We start from the raw sequence: 21,402 nt of genomic DNA, 5'->3' as shown, positions 1-21,402 counted from the left end.
TGGCCATGTCCGTCTGTCCGTCTGTCCGTCTGTCCGTCCGTCTGTCTGTCCGTATGAACGTCGAGATCTCAGGAACTACAAAAGCTAGAAAGTTGAGACTAAGCATACAGACTCCAGGGACATAGACGCAGCGCAAGTTTGTCGAATCATGCTGCCACGCCCACTCTAACGCCCACAAACCGCCCAAAACTGCCACGCCCACACTTTTGAAAAATGTTTTAATATTTTTTCATTTCTGTATTGGTGTTGTAAATTTGTATCGATTTGTCAAAAAACTTTTTGCCACGCCCACTCTAACGCCCACAAACCGCCCAAAGCTGCCACGCCCACACTTTTGAAAAATGTTTTAATATTTTTTCATTTCTGTATTGGTGTTGTAAATTTGTATCGACTTGTCAAAAAACTTTTTGCCACGCCCACTCTAACGCCCACAAACCGCCCAAAGCTGCCACGCCTACACTTTTGAAAAATGTTTTAATATTTTTTCATTTCTGTATTGGTGTTGTAAATTTCTATCGATTTGCCAAAAAACTTTTTGCCACGCCCACTCAACGCCCACAAACCGCCAAAAACTGACAGTGTTGAAGACCTCCTTCGCACTTCCACAAGCTGAGTAACGGGTATCATATAGTCGGGGAACTCGACTATAGCGTTCTCTCTTGTTTGATATGAGTTTGAGCACATCTACCCCAAACAGGTGACCCATACATTAATATTGGATTAAAAATTGTTTTAAAAATTATGATCTTATTGGATATTGATAATTTAGATTTACGATTTATTAGAGGGTACAGTGTGCAAATAATTTTATTAACTTTCATAATTGTGTTGTTGATGTGGTATTTAAATGTTAGTTTTTTATCAAAAATTATACCCAAATATCGAATGTTGTCAACCCATTGTATTGGAGAGTCTAGTATTCGCAACTGTCTATCAGGAAGATAACGAGGTTTCCTTCTTTTTGTAAAAAATATAGCATTCGTTTTATTAGGGTTAATTTTAATTTTCCATTTTTTGTAATATATGTCTAATTCATTTAAGTAACTCTGCATGGATTGATTTATCTCGCTGTACGAGAAACCAGCACTGTAGACAGCGGCGTCGTCAGCAAACAGTGAAAGTACACAGTTTGTAGCTTGTGGAATATCGTGTGTAAAAATATTAAACAATGTAGGTCCTAAGACAGAACCCTGTGGCACACCTGCATTTAAAATTCGTCTAGCAGATTGACTACTGTCCAAATTAACGCTAAAGTGTTTTTTAGTTAGATTTAAAGTGCAAATTAGTCTAAAGATTTTTTGATCCTTGATTAAAAAGTGACTGAGTGATCGATCAAATTTATTGTTTCTTACTTGTAAACTTATAAGCCAATATCAATTGGAATTGGGAGCTATTGCCAGTCTCGATCAGAAATCTATGGTATGAAAGAGATTCCTACATATTCGTTACGATATTCGCTGGATCGCTTTACCATGGGTCTCTGGCTCTGTGGCTGTTCACCCAGGTAGATCGTTTGGTCGAAAAATCAGAGCTACCACAGCCGCTCTCACCTGCCTTTGTTAACTAACATCCGCAGAGAAAGAGAGGGAGAGAGAGCAAGAGAGAGAGAGAGAGAGATGGAGACTCTTGGCCAAAAGACGGGACGGGACCAGCTTCAGTTTCGAGTTCGGCGTGTGCTTGGGCAGGTGCTCTCACCTCAGTCGCAAAGTACGTGTTACCAAAGATAGACGAGTCCGAGTTCGGATCCCAGTAGTCCAAAAAACCGCGGCAACAACAATATAGATATAGCCATCACATCGCTGGCGGATTGCGGATGTTGTGGATTGGGGGTCGCGGATGCGGAGCGTGGCTCGTAATGTCTGCCAAAGCGTAACGAAAATTTCCAGTGCTCAAGACAACAACAATAACTACTACAACAACAACAACAGCGTATCATTAATGGCATTTTCTGTTTCGAGTTTGTGTGTGAAAAAAAGTGCACAAAAGTGGCAGCAACCAAAATATATACACATATAGTCAAGCAGCATGAAAATCTAAAAGGTATACAACGAAATCCCAGCGTTTTTTCGCTTATCGAAAATACTTAATCAAATAATTACAATTAATTGCGCAAATTACACGAAAATATAAATGTAAAAATATTAACAAAAAACGCCTGCATATAGTGAAAAATTGGCATTTACACACCTGCAACATTTGTTTGCTCTCGTGTTTGTGTCTACCTAGACGCTCGCAAGTGTGTGTACATAAAGATATTGCCGCGAGTGTGTGTGCTTGCCGTTGCATAGCTGTAAACCAGTTGCCAATTGCAACGTGTTTTTTGAGTTGTTGGCCCAGGAGATAGTCAACAAAAAAGTTTATGAAATTAACTAGAAAACTGTGAACTGTGTGTCGTGGAAAAACCAATGGATGCTAGCCAATATTACAGTAAAGTAAAAGTCTAAAAAGTAACGACCAATAAATTCAAATGTATCAAAATGACGAGTTAAAAATTAAACAGTTGAAAATAAAATAAATAAAAAATATTTTTACTTCACTACGAATTAATTCATTGCTTGAAAACATGCCAAATCATTTGTTAATAACGGAATTTTCCTCTATCTTAACGACATAATAAAGTCTAGAGACACGCCAAATTGATCTGAAGATAAATTGATATCAAAAGCTACCATATTTTAGAACTGCTTGCGTGTTACCGCCGAAAAACACGTTCGAAACGAGTGTTAAAGTGACAAAGAAGAAATCACAGAAATGGTATCGACCAAAAATAGGAAAACAGAACAACAAAAACTAAGAATTAAAAAGACTTTGGCCTTTTTTTTATTTTTGGCTAATAAAGCAATTTGATATCGTAAGGCAAAAAAAAAACACTGAGAACTACAACTGAGTGAGATCATGATTGCAATCGTAAGAGGGAGCGCGAATGAGAGTAACAGAGAAAGAGAGTGGGAGAGAGTTAGTTCAGTTTAAGCCAGGCCAAAAAATAAGTGGCAATCGAGTAAATAAGCAACTCCGATTCACAATTTCCATATGTCAATAATGGCCAGCAAGAACAGCAACAACACCCATATAGCCCATATATCACGGGCTCTGGAACATATATAAATATTTTTATATCGCTTTTGGATCCCAGCTCAGCTGTGTGGAGGTGTAAGAAGCGAGAAGGCGAAACGCGAAATAAAAAACAACGACCAATTTCGCAAAAAGCTCTCCGAGCTGACAGAACGGCAAAATTGGAAGAGAGCAAAGTTGGAAGAGCGAAACGCTGACGTCGAGCAGCTTGTTTTAACTTTTGTTAAAAATTTAAATTGCTAATGAATTGATGATGTCTTCTGCTTCTAAGAACCTACTAGGGGGAAGAAGTCGTGTGTAGGGATATGGCAATAGAGGAAGAAACTTATAATTAAGAGCTCAGCTTGGCATAAAAGTCGCACAAAGCGAAAAAAGTTTGCTTAAAATTTAATTCTATCTCGTTATTCTACTTGAAATAAAAATCTTTTTCTTTGCCGCATTAAAAATAAGAAACAATTGCTTAGGAATTTTTCTCTGTGCAACTCATCTGCTTCTTGTTGTTATGGGGCTTTGAGAAGGTTCACTCAGAGCTCAAGGTAATCAAGGTTGATGATTTTTCAAGTTTTGTTTGTGTTTGGCCAAACAGACTTGCCCCTAATGACACTGAGATGCGCGTCTTTAGCTCTGTTTGAAAAAGTTATTAAAATTTTTTTAATTGAGCTTATTAATGTGCGACCCTAATGCACCAGTTCAAAACGAATAACCGTTGAAAGTTATATTTAAATAAACCATTTTTTAACTTACAAATTTGACAAATCGAATTCCTACGATATTCGTAGGTTCCTTCTCTCTTTTAAGCATGGAAACATTAAACATATGATCGATTCTGAGCGTTCTCTGAATGCGTATCTCTCAGATTTTGTATCTTTCTCCGATTCTCCCTGTGCGTTTGGCAAGCCTCTTAAAGTTGACGATATTCGTCTACCTGTTCTTCGTTTGTTTTGTTTTGTTTTCTTTGGGCCAGGTATTGTCTGACCAAACATTTTCCGCATTTTTTCATGTACATATGTATGTCGGCGGGAACTATTCAGAACACATACCTATATATGTATATATGGCAAGCCAGCGATCCAATGCGAACAGGTAGAAGCATAAACTAGCAAAAACAACGGCTCTGCTGAAAAAAACTTTCATTAATGTTTTTGTTTTGCGTTAGCTAAATAATTCGAGTCGAGCCGCTATCTTTCGAGCAACTCTTTCCCCGCAGTAAAAATGGGCAACTGCGATTACGAGTCGTAAAAAAGAAATCCATCATTAGGTGCTGTCAACTCCACAGCTGCTGTCTTTTTTGTAGATTGCCACAGTGGAATTCGCAGAAGTACAAATAACGAACGATAATTTACAAGTATAAGAACATTATAATTAGTTAACGACTCGAAGTGCATTTGACATTAGTGATAATGGTTTTAAAAACAATTATTAAATGCACGTTTTTGTAAGCCCTCAAGTTACCATTGTTGAACGCAGTTTTGTAATACAGAATAATAGATTTTTATTAAAAACACTCGAATGCCGACCCACTGTAGCTCCCCAGCGAATATCGTAAATCAGTTGCGCGCCACGTTCAAACCGCATTCATATTATTGCGGTGGCTTTGCGGGTTAGTTGTTGCTGGGCGGTCGATGGCGCTTGGTCTCCGCGGTCTTGGCTTCTAAGCCTCTGGAATGCCAACAATGTGTGTGCGCTCGGTTGTGGTTCATTTTTTATAACTTCGTTTTTTTTTTTTAAATTTTTATTGACCGTTTCATTTACGGGCTGCTGCTGCTGTCGCACTTTCCATTGAGTTGAAATGGTTTTCACCCGAATGCTTTGTCGCTTTCTTGCAGTTTGGTAACGAAATGGAAAAGAAAACTTGAAATTTGTGTCGATACGATTGCAAGTTTGGTCGCGTATCTTGCAGATACATCCGCTTGGCCGAGTGAATTGCACAACCCAAAACGAAAATAAATAAGTAAACGCGTTACACGTGTCCGCCCAAAGAGTGTGATTTCGAGTCTTTGTTCGCCGTTAGCTGTGCCAAGCCAAAATGCGCGTATCCGACAGATACCAGTCATCATCACTACTATCATCAGCATCTACAACACCGCCATCGGAAATTGCATCGCACCAGATTTTGAGCAGCACGCACCTTGAAGTAATTGCAGCATCTGGCCATCGTCAACGCTGCAGACTATAATGAGTCAAAATGTGGCCGACAGTTTGGTGAGTTGCTAACCCATTATCTTGTTCATGTACTCTAGTATATAGCCAGCGTAGAAAGTAACAGGGAAATGCATAGAAAGTCATTTTGAAAGTATCTCGCTGAGCACCGAACTTTGTGTGGAAGTCTTTGGCCCAGGCTTGCTAATTATTTGGTCAAATAGTCGGTAGACCAAATCAATGTGAACTAAATATGTTATAACATTTTTATTGAAGTGGTTCCGAAATAGCAAATTAAACAAATGTCTTTAAGTGTTACTGAAACTAGAATAATTTTTGTGAAATTTATTATCACGAACACTGTTCCAAGAGCGTTATTTTCATGACTAAAGTTTCGGAATAAAAATGTTGTCATCTAAAAAATTTATATATGTATATTATGTACATATATGTATATAATGACGTATGCTTAGATAAGCATTATTTCCAAAAATAACTAAACGATAAACTAAGAATTAAATTAAATAATTATTGAGTCTAGTAAGTTAAAAAAAAGCTTAAACCACTTTATTTATAAGCCGAAATCATTAAGCAATTTGGTGTGCAATCTTTAAAAGATCTATTTTTCTCGCTTTATGTAAAATTCGTTATCAGCATCCCAAGTGCATAACAAATATCACCGCCCTTTTTTGTATTTAAACTTGTTGCATTCGCTAATTGATCAATTGACGTGCTTTCGGGCTCGAATATTTATCCAATGTCTACAAGCAACAAACAAAACAACAGACATCGTTTGATTGGCGCTTACGTAAATGCACGTTTATTAATATTTCTGCTTATTGATTTCCCCGCCAGCTTTCTTTAAATCGTTACCAAATACCAGACAACACTAGGTATTCCCATTTCCATAATTATGTCATTCCAGTTCACATGTTTCGATGGTTGGTCAAATGATAGCCTCAAAAGCCAAACAAAACATGGAAGAAAATTATTTAAATTTCTTTGTTGGCATTAATCAAAAATTCGGAAAAAATCCTCCAGGTCTTAAAGTTTTAGGAGACCCATAAATTCCATTGATAAATGTGTAGCGATAATGAAAACAAATGCTATTGTGGGGGTCAGTGTAAAGTTGCCCCAAAATATACCAAAAAATACTAAACATTGAGAGAGAGAGTGTGTGAGAGAGTTCTGATTAGAAACAAACAACCCAGTCAATTGCTCATCGGAAAAAACATAAACAGAGCGAGAATGGGCAAAGCTCGTTCTGATACGACATTTACATACCGTGTACTTATTTTATTTTGGAAAACTTATTTAGCTAGACAATGGTCACCAAGAATTTGTTTTGAAGCAATTAATATAAATGAATTTCTTCAGACTTGTATGTTACCGTGCCGTACAAAACACATACAAAGTAAATTCATTTAAATATTCGATTCTAATTTGATTGCATTTTAAGATAACAGTTTATTTTGCAGAAGTTTAAGTTAAGTTTATTGACAAAAACACAATATTTTTCATATATTGTTAAATTCTGAAAAAACTCATACTAGAATACATTGTGTATACTAGCTTTGCATTCTGCGCATTGCAGTAGCAATCACATTTATTTAAAGTTTTGTAACCAATATACCTTCAAGCAAGTGTAAAACCATAGTGGGTGTTTCGCCAGTTCCCACGGTCGAAAACTTGGGTACCTGAGAAAAAGCGAGAGAGAGCGTAATTGGCAGAGCGTCTCAACAGGGATGCTACTGTTACATCCGTCGAGTAAGAACATCCCTCGAAAATGCTTGTGTTCTTATTCGAAGAGAGTTGATCCCCGACAGAGAGAGAGTGCGAGTGGGAGAGAGTAAACGAGAGTTGGATACAGACGATGGGGTTTCGGGCGGTCGTTTGTTCTAAGCGGGCAGAGTTCGTCTTCGACTGTTGTTGGCGGCGGTTGTGTCGCGTGTCTCTCTGCCGAGAGCTTTGTGTGTGTGTCTCGCGCGCGTTTTACGCTCTGCGCCCCCTACGCTCCCCTTTTCCCAGTGGATAAACCCCTGAATGTGAATTTTGTATAATGTTTTTGTAATAACATGGATATCTCATGTTGAGATTTTCAGCCAAGCGAATGAAAATGCAAGCGGTATCCCGAAAATCGCTGTTTACGTGTGTGCGAGTGCAGCATTAGCAAAAGGAAAAGAGATAAAAGTGAAAAGAAAACAAATAAATAGTAGGGAAGGCGTGCTAAAGCACGAGAGCAAAACGGAGATTGCAAGGCAGACGCATAGACGTAGTGCAACGAACCCTTCTTCGCGGACCAAGGATTCACCACTTACCACTAACTAGAGAACCAAATACCAATACCAACCCCCCCACCTCCACTGCTTGCTCCTGGGTGTGTTTCTCTATGTCCCGTTGACTCATCGTTCCCAGGAAGCTGAACAACGGTATAGCGGGCAGACCACAGAGCACAGAAGCACAGAAGCCCAGAACACAAAAAGAGCAGCAGGAATATCGATTTTACTTGCCTTCTACTTATTCACCGCCCCCGCCACCCGCACCACCCACTGAACTGCACTTGGGTGTAAAAATAAAACACCAGAAGCCATTAAAGGAGACGTGTACATTAAAGCAAACCGACGCGAAGAGGATAACGGATAGGAAAACCCCAGCAGCGCATCCGTGGAAATCTCAGCAACATTTCTCAAGGAACAAAAGCCAATCTCAAATGGTAAAAAAACAAAAAAACAGCGCAATCCATCAGGCCGGATTAGAAAGGAGCGCACTTTAGATCTATTGGTTTTTATCCTGTCCTCACAGTGGTCACTCGAATGTTGATACACTCAAATAATTTTTGTTACTAATATATTATAATAATAATATATTATTTTTGCAATACACTGGCACTGTGTTAAAAACTTTAGATAAGATAAAAACATTGTAGTGCCACCATTGTGAGGGTTTGTCAGTTTTAGGTGGTTTGTCTTTTATTACTATTGACCCTCGCCCCTAAGTCAACGACATGGATAATTATCGATAATGCGCACCTTTTTTTATCCGAGAATTCTCAACCCTGAAAACTAGTTGCTGTGTGTACTTGATCTGGTTTTGTGTGGACAGGGATTACTGTAGTGTCTGGGAGTCGATTCACAAGGAAATGTCAACAATGATTATGGATAGAAAGGCAATGGTATGGAAACTTTACGCCTAAGTGGAGTACAGAAATAAAACACCTTGTTGGGGGAAGGAATATGAATCGATAACACTCGGGAATTTTTTCGAGCATTAAATGAATCATGTGGGAACTGCCAAGATGTGAGAAGCTTTGTTTTGGGGCTTCAAGAATTTATGATAATTAAAAACCATTTAAAATTTGTATACTTATGTTTGGAAACATTTGGGTCGGCTGTTCTTAAGTTATGAATAACATATATATAATTTGTTTTACTTATTCCCCGAATTTTGAATACGGAAGAAAACGAATTGAAGTTGCAGTCCCAGTTATATTTTCGTTCCTTTATTATCCATTTATGTGGAGTGCCCCTCGAAATCATTTATCAGCTCCCATTGTATGCAAAACAAAAGCTCCGCCCCCTTCCTGCCCCCAATCCCCTCCCCCCACTGGCGAATGAGGGGGGAATGCATAAAAATAATTTACGTGGGGAGCTATGCGCTCAGTGGCTCAGTGGCGAGCTTTAGCTTAGGTTGATATGTTTCTGTATTGTTTGCACATCATCTCTGCTGCCCAACGGATGTGGTTTGATAATAGCCGAAAGAGCGGGACGGGTGCTCGGTGGTAGAGACAGATACATGCACGTGAAATAAAAGTTTAATCGGTTATGAATTATGATTTTTCCAATTAGAAATGGCAACAGGATGTGGCATTGGTTATATAGCGAAACAGAGATATAATACTAATGTCATTTGGGATATAATATTTTCTTTTAAATTTCTTTCCAACCCAAATTTCGTCAGAAGGGCTTCTTTCTTTTGGAGGATTAAGGAATTATTTAATAATTTAAAACATTGTTGTTAGGGTTTTCCTGTTCTTTTGTTTTCTCTTATCCAAAGATCAAACTATATAAAATCTTGATGAACCTGCCTTAGTAGGCCGGTGCAATTAAATTTGGTCATAATTCCCCCAATTTTTTTATGTGCACCGAGGGAGCAGCAAATGTTGTCAAGTCGACTGCGTCGGATGCAGTCACATGTAACTGACAGTCAGTCAGAGTCATTTAGCCAGTCAGTCATTTAGTCAGTCAGTCATTCAGGGATGACTGCGGGGAGGGGAGGGGAGGCTGGTGGTGTTTAGTTTCAGTTTCTTTTTTCCCTTGGTGTATTCAATTTTGTTTTGCGTTGTTTTTTGCCGCTGCTTCTGTTGCTGCAATTCACAAAACTCGTGCCAGGGGTCGTAGATTTAAAAATAGAGATTTGTGTCTACAATTGCGGTCAAAATAAATGTCTTTTCATTTTTCAAGACAACCGAAATGTATTGTTTATTTCGAAAAACTAATCTATTGCCGCCAAGAACTAGGAAATCGTTAAGGAAATGGTTTTACATCAATAGCAATTACAATACTTTTCCATATAAAGCGAATATTTTAATCAGGATACTATTTAACTATCTTAGAAACAGGTTTAAACCTTTACATATTGATAAATTTCTTTAGATATATTTTCGCTTTTAAGCTATCGAAAGTGCGACCCCAGCTGTATCTGTTTGTTGATAAGTTCACCCCGAATGCAAATGCAATTGCTTTGATGTTGTGGTTCGACTCTCCTTTGTTTTGGTTTCTGGCTATTTTTGCAAAGATCTGTAATTGAGTGAAACCCCCCCGGGCGGAAAAACAGAAACAGAAAACGCCACCCACACGCTTTTCTGGAGGAAAGGTCACCTGCTCTATATATAGACAGATGATGTGGGCCGTCCAATCTTCCAATCAGGCGCCCCCTCATACTTGGCTGTTAGTTCTTTATAATTGGGGGCTTGTATACACAAACACGAATATGTTTGACAATTGCCCGTCGTCTGGCATTATAATACTATAATATTTCATTACTTAATGAGCTTTATTTTTGCCACTTTTATTTCACGGGCCGGGTACTTTCCGATGAATCATTCAAACGCAAAAGGTAAAATATCAGCCGTATGCAAAACGTCATTTCCACACCGAGTCGTGTTCTGTTTCTCTCGGTCTCGTTTGGCATTCGTTGTAATAATAATCGTGAATGAAATGAGTGTATTTAGGTTCTGGGGCTTGGTACGAATCGAGTGCAATGTATGTGCATATTGATTATACCAAGGCATCTCAAACAAAAATGATTTCTATATGTATGCGCATATTTGCAATCATAAGTATGTATATGGAAATGGGTTGTTTGGCCTTAAGCTTTGAAGGATTTAATCTAATCAATTCTGGGCTCAAAGTGTAACTTGGAGTAGCTTTCTTATACTTGCGGAATTTGCCAGCATATTTCTTATCGCCAGCAGTGGGACTTAAATATTGCATGATAATTAATATGCAATCTGCTGGGTAATCGTTACTTAATTGTTGAGCTGGGAGAATTATTATTACAAATTGTTTAGAGGGAAAGCTTTAGCACTGAAGGTTTTCTATATATGTAGTATCTTTGGAATATTTAGGCAAATGAAGGCATTGAAAATTAGTTTCACAATTAGAAGTTGTTATCCTACATAATAGATTTTTATAGTATATCTTTGCATATGAAAATAGTTGAGTGCGCAGAACTAATTCGACCAATAAATTGCTATTCGTAACCCACATGTGCATTATTCATGCTCGACTTTGGAGCTTTGTTCAGACTGCATCTAGTTCACAGTTTCGCTCAGGGAAAGAAAATCCTAGTCCTTCTCCACAAAATGACGCATGCAAGACGGACGTGCCTCAATTATCGGTCGGCATTCGACTATATTTATGTGGTGTAAATTTGTTTGTGCTCGATTTAATTTTCGTGATGCGTATTTGATTGTTTGGTCTTTGATGCATTTCCCGCCTATTTAATTTCAAGGCATCATAAATGTATAATTTGACGCTCTTGGCCACGCGAGGCACGTTCCAGATCCGGGACCTCCAGATCCCGACCTTTTTCCCCTTGCCTCACGCACGACCACTCCGCTGACCTCCTCTGAATAATTGGTGTTTGTTTTTTGGTAGCCAAGATTAAGTGGCTCAAAGACCTAGCGACCAAATGACATTTCTCTTCGCACGAATTTGGCCAGAAACAAGTTATGTAATTGGCCATGGAGTCGGCGGTACTGGCTGTAATTGAGCAAAACTGCAAAATGCTCGGAGTTGGCCTGAATTTATGGCTAAACTCTACATGAAATGGGCTGGGCCAGTTCATCTCTGGCGCGGTAAATGCCATAAAACTGATGGAGAAAAGGAAAGCGCAACGCAGTTTCCACACCGCAGACATGAAAATATTTATCTAGGCAAATATTGCAAAGTTTTGTTTGGAACTGCACGAAGCGGAAATGCTCTTCAAAAAGAAAAAATAAGCATCCATTTATATAAGCAAATTCATATAATATTTATGGATAAATGCTTAAGATTACTTTCATATTCTAATTTTGATATTAATCATATCATTTGAATGTTCATAAAATGTAGTTCATATTTATTAATTATTATTCAATATTGAATTTGTTTAGAAGACTTGTAAACTGATTTTGATTTTTTGAAATGCCTGTTTATTGTTCCTGTTTTCCTGTTCCTTTCCATTGATAGAGTATTTTCGAATGCATATATTTCCTAGGCGAAACCTGTGCGCAGCTGTCAATAGGCGTGAAATACTAAGACCCGAAAACAAGGAAAACAAACTAGTTGGCGGTAATAACTTCCTGGTAAAAGTTAAACACATCCCGATTGGGAGGCCGGAATGGTCGTACTTGGGATGTTGTTTACGATGTTAGGCCGGGATGAGCAACGCGCCTAACACAATATGAAATGGTTAAACAAAAATTGCCAGTAATTCAGCCTGAGGCATTGGGGAAATGGCTTCCCATTAACCAAATATGGTGGGGATGAGTGAGTAGTGAGCGCCACTTGAAGTACAAGTCGCTTGTCAAAGATACACTTTTCGTTTGTTTGTTTGCTGTTTTGTTTTTTTTTCTATTTTTGGGTATTTTTATAGTTTTTTTTTCGGGGGGTGAGTAACTCATAAACATCAAACAGCTGAACAATCCACTCGTTTGTGGTCTTGTATGCCTTCGGAGTCAAATCGTAGCCAAGGTCAGGGGCTCTGTGAACGAACTGAGAAGACAGCTCAAGTGGGTTGAGGGTCGCAGTCAATCAATGAACCACAGCCAGAGACCAAGATCAAGTACAAAGCAAACTCTTCAGAGTTTAACACCCCCGTCAATACTACTAAATAAACTCCAATCAAACCCCAAAAACTTAAACCAACAGAATTTCACAAGTCGCGCCAACTGCAAATGCCCGCATAGCCAAAAGCACCAGCAGAAGCCCGCTCTAATCAAGAGTCACACCTGCGCGTATCAGCTGCAGGATCTGACAGGATATAATCGCGCCCTGATGCCTCCGCTGGATAACACGGACTTTAGCAATGCCTGGCGGCAGGTGAATAACAACACCACCAGCCAATCCTGCGCCTACCATCAACACCAGCAGCAGGATGCAAAGGATTCCAAGAGGCACTATCACCATCACACATGTCCGAGGCAACGGAAAAAGTCCATGACTCCGGCGGAGCCAACTCACTTGTGCCAGAAGCACCAGGAGGCCAAGCAGCGGCGATCCAGATCCGCATCTGCCAAGCCGCGTAGGAACAGCTCCTATCACTCCTATGACGACCTGGATGTCTCCTCCGCGGTCCTCAGCGCCGAGCGCAAGGTGGTGGCCAGCTTGAAGTACCTGTGTGCCTGCACGGGAGCCACCTTGAGGAATCTCTCCAAGAAAACTAAGGACCTGCACGCCAAAAACTATACCTACACGAAGGTAAATGGCGTAAAATATTTGTCAAAATTTCAGTTGGCTTTTGTTGAGTGTATAGTAACTAATGGATGATATAATATACTACAATATTTATGATTTAAAAATAGGCTATCAAAACATATTTTATATATAATAGTATACATATGTATGTAGTATACACAGATCAAAGAAAATTAGCTTCATCATTCGGAAATTAGCTTGCACATTAAATTTAAAAGGTACGGAGTGATAATTCAAAGTTTTTTGTTCATGCCATTTTTGAATCATGTTTTGCTGCTCTTTGTCTGTATTTAGTATGAGACATTCGTCGAGTTGCAGATACCTGAGTCACATCCGGCTTAATTATGTTTACTCAATTGATTGCCTAATTGACACTAATTAATTGCTCGAGTTGCATGCAAGAATTTAAGGCGCTGAGCTCAGGCAATAGACAAATAATTGAAGCGAAATTGTCGTGGCAATTGTGAGTTTCCTCCACCTCAAATGTGTTTCCGAAACCCATCCAGTTGCAACTTAATTTAGTTCTAAATTCAGTTAATTCGGTTAAATTTAAGTACAAAGCAAAGTGTCTGATAGCACGAAATACCCACTTGATTGTCTACGAACTTGAACTTAGTGATAATAATAGATTAGTGAGATTCACAGGCGGAAGTGAATGACTGAACTTGTCACCTAACAACGTTTAATCGTATATTCAGAGGAAATTTCATTAAAACATAGTCTTTCTCAGATAAGTGTTTAAATTTAATGTACCGATGCACGATAATATCTAAGAGTATTGGGTCAAATATTCAGCATGCAGGCAATAAATCAATGTCCATTATAACTTGATTTACTACCGAATAAATGGCCTTAAATCATTTTTAAGCAGCAGTACTAGTATTCCCTACACTTTTGACGCAAATGTGGAATTGAACTGGGCTGCCATAATGCGTCATTAATTAAACAGCACAGATCCAAATGATCGCAGCAAATGAACACAGCGCGTATAAGGCATCCAAAGCAGAAAACGCCAAATAAATAACAAATAAATTAAATAAATACCTATACGCTACATGTTTATACATATGTATGTATGTTTTATATGTATGTACATATCTGTTTTCCACAATGCGAATCAAGAACAGCGGGCAAAGTTTTTGGCAGATGCCGCTAAGGAAAAGTCGAAAAGTCGCTGCCGGCGTCGATGATCGTGAATCGGAATTGATTAAATGTTGCCTTCACATTGTATATGTATGCTTAATGAATTTGGGAAGGGGAAGTGCCTGTAAATCAGCCAGTCGAAAAATAAAACAGAAAGCAGCCATTAAGCAACAATTAGATAAAAACAATTGCAATTTTCTTTCTTATGTTTTCGCATTTTCAGCAGGAAGCTCTAGTCAAACATCATTTTTTCAATAGCTGATAGGCGTACTTACAACACTTTTTGTTTAATGCAAAGTGAGGCTAGATTAGCCCACTTTTAATGCCCCTACATTGCCACATCGTGTCTTGTATTTTTGCAAGGCCATTTGGAAATGTTTCAGCTGTTTTCAGATCCATCTCAGCGCAAACACCAAAATCTTATGCACAATTACACAAAAAATCAGCAATTTTCCCCTCACTTGTCTGCCACTTAACGCCTTGGGCCTGGGGGCCTGAAAAAGTGTGTACACATTTTGTAGAGTTCCATGTTTTTACGAAATATTAAAGTACTTCAATAAAAATTTACGAAATGCTGGCTGTCTAAAGTGAACTAAACATTTAAGCAATTTGCTTCGCCTTTGTTTTGCTGTAATCAAAGCGCATGCGGGCAATTAATTGGATCAACATGAGATTCGTGTCTGTCTGTCTAGGATGGATGACCCCTTGTTCGTGTGTGGAGCCCCCTCTTACCCACCACCCCCCACACCCATCAAATCATGTTTATGTTTTTGCATTCCTATTTGGATTCTCGTTTGGGGTCAGCTGGATGTTGTTGCTATTGTCGCCTCGCACAGAGAAAAAATTATGCATTTTTCCAAAATATTTAGCATAAGTTTACCTTGTGCTCATGTGCCAAATTTACAATTAAAATATGGTTATTATAATAAAATAGAAAATACACAAAGATATTTAAGCATTTCACATAATATAAATTTGGTAAATATTCTAAAATAATTTTATCAAAATTTAATAGTAGGCAAAGAATAGTACTATATCTTCCAGTTTCCTTTAAATCTGAGCTAGATCCCTAAGGACTTAACTAAGCAATTTTGATATTTTTTCTCTCTGTAGAGAAATCTTTTTTTTAGAGACTTGTGCTAATCCACGGCTTTGTTGTAACTTTTGTTGCTGTTTATTATTGGGGGGCGCCACCAACACTCACATCCGAACTTTGCGTGCCTTTCCCTTTGTGGTTGCTGTTGTTGTTGCTGTTGCTGCTCGTTTATTCATTCAGTTCTCGTTTAATGCTTTTTCACGCTTTTGGCATTGCTGCGAGTAAATTTCAATTGAAATACTTATGCACTCATTTATGTGGGCTCGTCTGCGTGTGTTACGAGTATTTACATAGTTTTTACATAAACACAGAAGGCATTTTGTAATTAGAATTTTAATGCTTCGACGTTGATTAAGCGAAAATATGTTGGGCATTTTCCGGAGGCAATGGGGCCTTGGGAAATAAGTGGTATAACTATGTGCTATACATGAATAAATGCGTGTGAAACTGATCCAAAAGACAACTTTGCAGTTGGCATTTTATTGTCTACAAGCTTGAACGAGCAATTTTGATCTAAAACTATAAATTGCGCAATTTTTCAGATTTGTAAAAATTCCTTGTTTCATTTCCAATTAGGCCAAACAAATTTAAAAATTCTCATTTTCAGCTCTTTTGAAACACATTTAGTTGTGCTCTATCCAACAAATTAGCAAAGAATTTATGTATCAATTAAAATACCACGACCAGACATGAACAAATGTTGTTTGGGCCTTAACATTGCCAAAGATGCCACACGAAACGGAAATGGACATGGAAATGCCAGACAAGCGAGTTTCCACAAAAACAAATATTTTCCACATTCAAAACAATGTGCAAAAATCGAAAGCCTTAATGTTTATATTGGGAATATTTAAAAATTGTTGAACTCGCGTATTAAGGGGAAATAAATTAAAATACGTCGGAAACTGCAGCTAAATATAGACGAATGATACATTTGATAGGCTATAAATAAGCCCTGATCTTTGACTTTGACATAGCGTTAAGCAATTATTTTATAATATTTTTATTGATTTATCGAGTCTTTATTTTGTTTAATACTTTCTCCCTAGATTTACTACTTTTGACGCTGTTAAGCCCAAGTTTCCACACAAAGTTCAGTCGTTAAGCGCTTAAGCCAAAAACAAAAAGCAATCACTGTCAGCTAGACTAATCCACTTTCCTTTTCCATTACCTTGCAGCCCACGTGGCGCCTCTGGGGCGAAGAGCACGAGAAGAATGCAATTTTCACCGTTTACCTGAAGAAAGTGCGATACCACCGACCAACGCCCACAGCCAGCAATGTGAGTAATCCCCAATATCAATTACCTAGTCAGCTGCAATGGCTTGGCAGCTCAATTTAAAGATACAAAGATCTATCTATATCTGAAAAGGTAATCTAAACTTCTACGATGTTATTTTCATTACTTGCAGGACTCAGATGATGAGATTTCCCATCTGGAGTGGGAGACTGTGCGAGTGCGTTTCGTAAAAGCGGCGACATTGGCTCGATTGGTGGAGGCGTTGGCCACCGACGACGGGGAGCTGGAGTCCACCTTCATCAACGTCTTCCTGTCCACCTATCGCACCTTCTCCACGCCCAAGCAGGTGCTCAGTCTGCTGACGCAGCGGTACGATGCGCTGCATGAGAAGCACCTGGAGGAGTTGGAGCAGTCCCAGCAAAATGGACACGACATGGATCCCGCCTACGATCCCCACGCCTCCATTCACGAGCAGCACAAGAAAACCCTAGTCTCAGCGCTGCATGTCTGGCTGGATGGATTCCCGGAAGATTGGCACGAGGATAACCTGCAACAGGTAATGAAATTGGCATTTTATTGTAAAGTTCATATTTAATGATTATATATGTTTACCCACAGATACTGGCCTTCGCCACCAAGCGTCTGAAACGTTCTGATCTGCACCTCAAGGTGCTGAGTCGTCTGGAGCGGCTTATCCGGCAGTCAGTCTATGGAAATGGAGGCGGCAGCGGTGGCACGGAGAGCAATGGTCTCTCCTGGCTATCCGCAGCGGGCTCGCCACAGATGCAGGAGTTCATGATCACCAGTCACTATGGCTCTTCGTATGACCTCACGGACCAGTTCAATGGCCTGTACCTATCGCCCATCTACCGTGGACCTACCCACTTCCTGCAGGCATACCGTTTCCCGCACGTGCCCGTTCGGCATTTTGCGGAACAGTTGACGCGTATGGATACGGAACTCTTTAAGCGACTGATTCCCCACCAGTGCCTTGGACACACGTGGGCAAGACGTGATAGTGGTGGATCCGAGACTGTGGTGGCCACCATCAACCAGTTCAATGCGGTGCTCTTCCGGGTGGTGTCTAGTATCCTGATTGATCGCCTGAAGCCTCAGGTGGGTGTCTATTATTATAAATGATATTTTTCATTCTAAAGTCGCAATTTAACAATGGCATTTCAATTACTAGGAGCGCGCTCTGAACATCTCACGATGGATTGATATTGCCCAGGAGTTGCGCATGCTCAAAAACTTTAGTTCGCTCAAGGCCATCATTTCGGCTCTAAACTCCAATTCCATATACCGCCTCTCCAAGATCTGGGAAGTGCTGCCTAAAGAAAGGGTAAGTTGTCTTATTACAATCACATACTAACATACTAATTTGCTTGCTTATCCACTTATAGATGGAAGTCTTTACGGAGCTGGCGAATATTTGCTCGGAGGATAACAATGCTTGGACTCTGCGAGAAGTGTTGAAGCGAGAAGGAACGGCCAAAAATCCGGATCCTGGCAGTGATCAGAGCGATAGGCATCTGCAGAAGCTTATTCTCAATTTGGGTACACAAACATCCCATGGCACGATACCCTATCTGGGTACATTCCTCACGGACCTGACCATGATCCATACGGCCAATCCGGACTACCTCACCGAGAATAAGCTCATCAACTTCGACAAGAAGCGCAAGGAGTTCGAGGTTCTGGCCCAGATCAAGTTACTTCAGGGAGCAGCGAATACATATAATCTCCAGGCGGATGCCCTCTTTGATCATTGGTTTAACTCAATGCCAGTGTTTGATGAGCGAGAGTCCTTTGAGCTGAGTTGCCGACTGGAACCACCACCGCCAGCGCCACGGAAATCGGTGATCAGCACCAACACCTCTTTAACAAACACGACCGCCTCATCGACGGCTTCTATTATGGGCCACCGGAAGACTGACTCCATACACTCGAACTCGAGCAGCGGCGCGGGATCGCAGTTCTATTGCGAACTAAACAGTAGTACCAGCTCCAGGCATAACTCCTTGGATCGGGATGCCCACCATCAGCACGCCTCCTTGATGTCCGCCTCGAGTAGTGTGTCCAATTTGTCGTTGGACTCCAGTAACTCCGGCGGTCGGCAGTCTGGCAAGCTGACGCACTCTCAGTCCATGGGTAATGGCCTGAAATCTCACGGAAATGGCACTACAAATGGGGGATCCCCTCATATCAATGCTCAACTGGTGCAACCATCAAGTGGAACCCCTCAGTCTGCTCCTGATTTCTACATCATTCGCGTGACCTACGAAACGGACAACATCGAGCTGGACGGGATTGTGCTGTACAAGAGTATTATGCTGGGAAATAACGAGCGCACGCCGCAGGTGATCCGGAATGCTATGCTTAAATTGGGTCTGGAGGACGATCCGGATAGGTATACCTTGGCGCAGGTCCTACCCGATAAGGAGCTGGTGATGCCGAAAAATGCGAATGTCTACTATGCGGTCAACACGAACTACAACCTCAACTTTATCCTGAGACCGCGCAAGGAAGAGGGTGTGGCGGGTAGCTAGTCCACAGCCGTGCCCCTGTCCCAATTGTGGTGTCTGGGATACGAGGGCGAGGAGTGAGGGGTTAAGGATTATACATTGGGGGGGTAATTGTAAATAGCTAGAGCTTGACTCGCTCATGACAAAACTGGATAAACCAATTTCTATTTAGGTTCGTAGCTCGTTTAAGTTATTTATTTTAAAGTGAAAGGATAGTAGAAGAAACGAATTCGATTAGTTCGATTACCGATTGTTTCGATTGATGTCTTTTAATTCAAATCCCGTCAATTATCACTTAACCAACTTTTGTAATCTCTTAATTTTCCAAGGCCTGAGTTGTATAAGATTTGAAAGCCCAATCCAAAACATATATTATATAGAGACTCTACTGGAATATTTGCTGATATTTACAAACACACATATACATTAAGTATATTTACTTATATACAAACATTTATATTCTAAATGTGGTACAATAATTTTGGATCTTGAAACGGATATTGAGTTGGCTTAAGGATTCTCATTGTCTGTACTTAACTTTGAGGTCTTTAAAACACAAACAACTAAGCATATTTGTATAGATGTTTTTACCCACAGTACGTGTATTATAAATACCAATTTAAATATAACTACTATATGTAACTGTTTCCAAGTGGAGTGCACAACAACAAATAATGTTAATCGATAACTTTAGCCGATTAAGATACTGAATTTCAGATTTTCTAAGCTATCTACATTGAAAATTAATGAGAGAATGAAACAATTATACACTTACTGTATACACGAAGAATCTGCTTTGATTTATACATATTAAATATGATTAATATTTAAATACAAATTTAAGTTGCCGAAAGAAAAGAAGAAAAACAAAATAATATTGTAAATATAAAAGTGAAAAACGATAAATTGTGTTCTTCTAAAAAATAAATCGTACCAAAAGAATGAATAATGTGACTTGTGTATTTACAACAAGGATTTGGTCCAAAGTAAGTAAGTCAGATTATTAAAGTTTAAAGAAATAAATTACAAAAGATTAATTTTAAGTGGCACCCAAGATGGTGACTTTCATTTTCGGAATCAAAAACCTTAGACACCTTTCGAGAATCACATAATCGATATATTCCAAATATCATGTCATCCCATCTTCGTCATTCCATTTAAGCTATTAGTAATCCAACAAAACAGATTTCTAACTTTGATTAGCCCGGTTTGGCTATGTGAAAACTTAACCCTCGAGTCAACGGAAAAAGTTAACCCATTTCGATGTGAAAAGCGAAGAAGGACGAAAAGTGGAAAAATCAGATTATCAAGCAGCCGATGCCAAGAGAACTTGGCCAAGGCTTCAAACCAAATCAGCATCTACAAGGCTAAAGGATGGGGTTAGAAGAAAGGACCAAGTTAGCGGGTCAAAACATCTCATTACATTTGCAGGCTGAAACACACACACACCCACACACACAGACACAGCAACGAGATGAAGGCAGTAAAACTGAAATAAATTACTTTTTTGGCTTTTAACAACTTTCGGTCGTCGGAAACGAAAACAAGTTGCACCTTCAAAAGGGGTGACCCGCCCCCGCCGAACTTTCGCTGAAAACAAATTTTCGCTTTTCTTACCCCTTTTTTGGCGCGTATAATTTTCGGGCCAACACAAACTTTAATTAGATCACTTCAATGACAAAAAATAAATAATCTCGTTCCGCAATAATAAAACCCACGGAGGCAAACAAATTGAGGATGTAAGGGCAAGGGGGCGTGGCAGGACAACGGGACCCACTGGAAAAGCTCTCGAAAAACAAACTTTCTCAAACTAGTCGGTGAAAATCCGCATCAAGCATCAAATGGAAATGGAAATGAGTTGACTTGACTTGACGTTGAGGCTGCTCAAAAGGGCTGAAGAGGGGGCGGTGACATCTAAGTGGAGTGCTGCCAAAAGGGGGCGTGGCGGTGAGCAGGAGGTGAACATAGTGAAAGCTCCGGGGTTAACAATGACGTCATCGTTGTGCAAGTCATGAGCACACAAAGAAAATCATAACCAAATCGGTTGTTCAATGGCAATGGGTTAAAAATTAAATCAAATTTATGACAACTGAGTTTATCACTTTCGAATCAGATAAATTTCTTATAGATTCGGATAGATAAACATATAATATTTGGATTGTGTTATTTCGTTTATGACATGTTATGACTTAGTTATGACTATATTTTTTTCAGTGCAACGGAAGCAAACC

General features: G+C 39.6%; 1 protein-coding gene across 5 annotated transcripts; it reads left to right on the top strand.

Annotated features, from left to right (window-relative positions):
• Positions 1–1,693: 1,693 nt before the first annotated feature.
• LOC6534048 (ral guanine nucleotide dissociation stimulator-like 1) lies at positions 1,694–19,958 on the top strand. 5 transcript variants are annotated; one of them, XM_039373731.2, is made up of 7 exons: positions 1,694–2,040; positions 4,899–5,274; positions 16,587–16,688; positions 16,819–17,202; positions 17,265–17,762; positions 17,836–17,988; positions 18,050–19,958. In XM_039373731.2, the coding sequence occupies exons 2-7, from the start codon at positions 5,248–5,250 to the stop codon at positions 19,193–19,195; spliced, it is 2,310 nt and encodes a 769-aa protein (XP_039229665.1). In that variant the 5' UTR covers positions 1,694–2,040; positions 4,899–5,247; the 3' UTR covers positions 19,196–19,958. The 5 variants fall into 5 exon arrangements, with proteins under 5 accessions (XP_039229665.1, XP_039229666.1, XP_039229668.1 ...); XM_002094698.4 differs by lacking the exons at positions 1,694–2,040; positions 4,899–5,274 and adding exons at positions 7,119–7,924; positions 12,624–13,172; XM_039373732.2 differs by lacking the exon at positions 1,694–2,040 and having other exon boundaries at positions 4,864–5,274.
• Positions 19,959–21,402: the final 1,444 nt, after the last annotated feature.

This window comes from Drosophila yakuba, chromosome 3L, assembly GCF_016746365.2.
Source record: "Drosophila yakuba strain Tai18E2 chromosome 3L, Prin_Dyak_Tai18E2_2.1, whole genome shotgun sequence".
NCBI classification, from domain to species: domain Eukaryota; kingdom Metazoa; phylum Arthropoda; class Insecta; order Diptera; family Drosophilidae; genus Drosophila; species Drosophila yakuba.
Note: the sequence above shows the minus strand (reverse complement) of the source record. Positions and strands in the feature narration are given on the sequence as shown.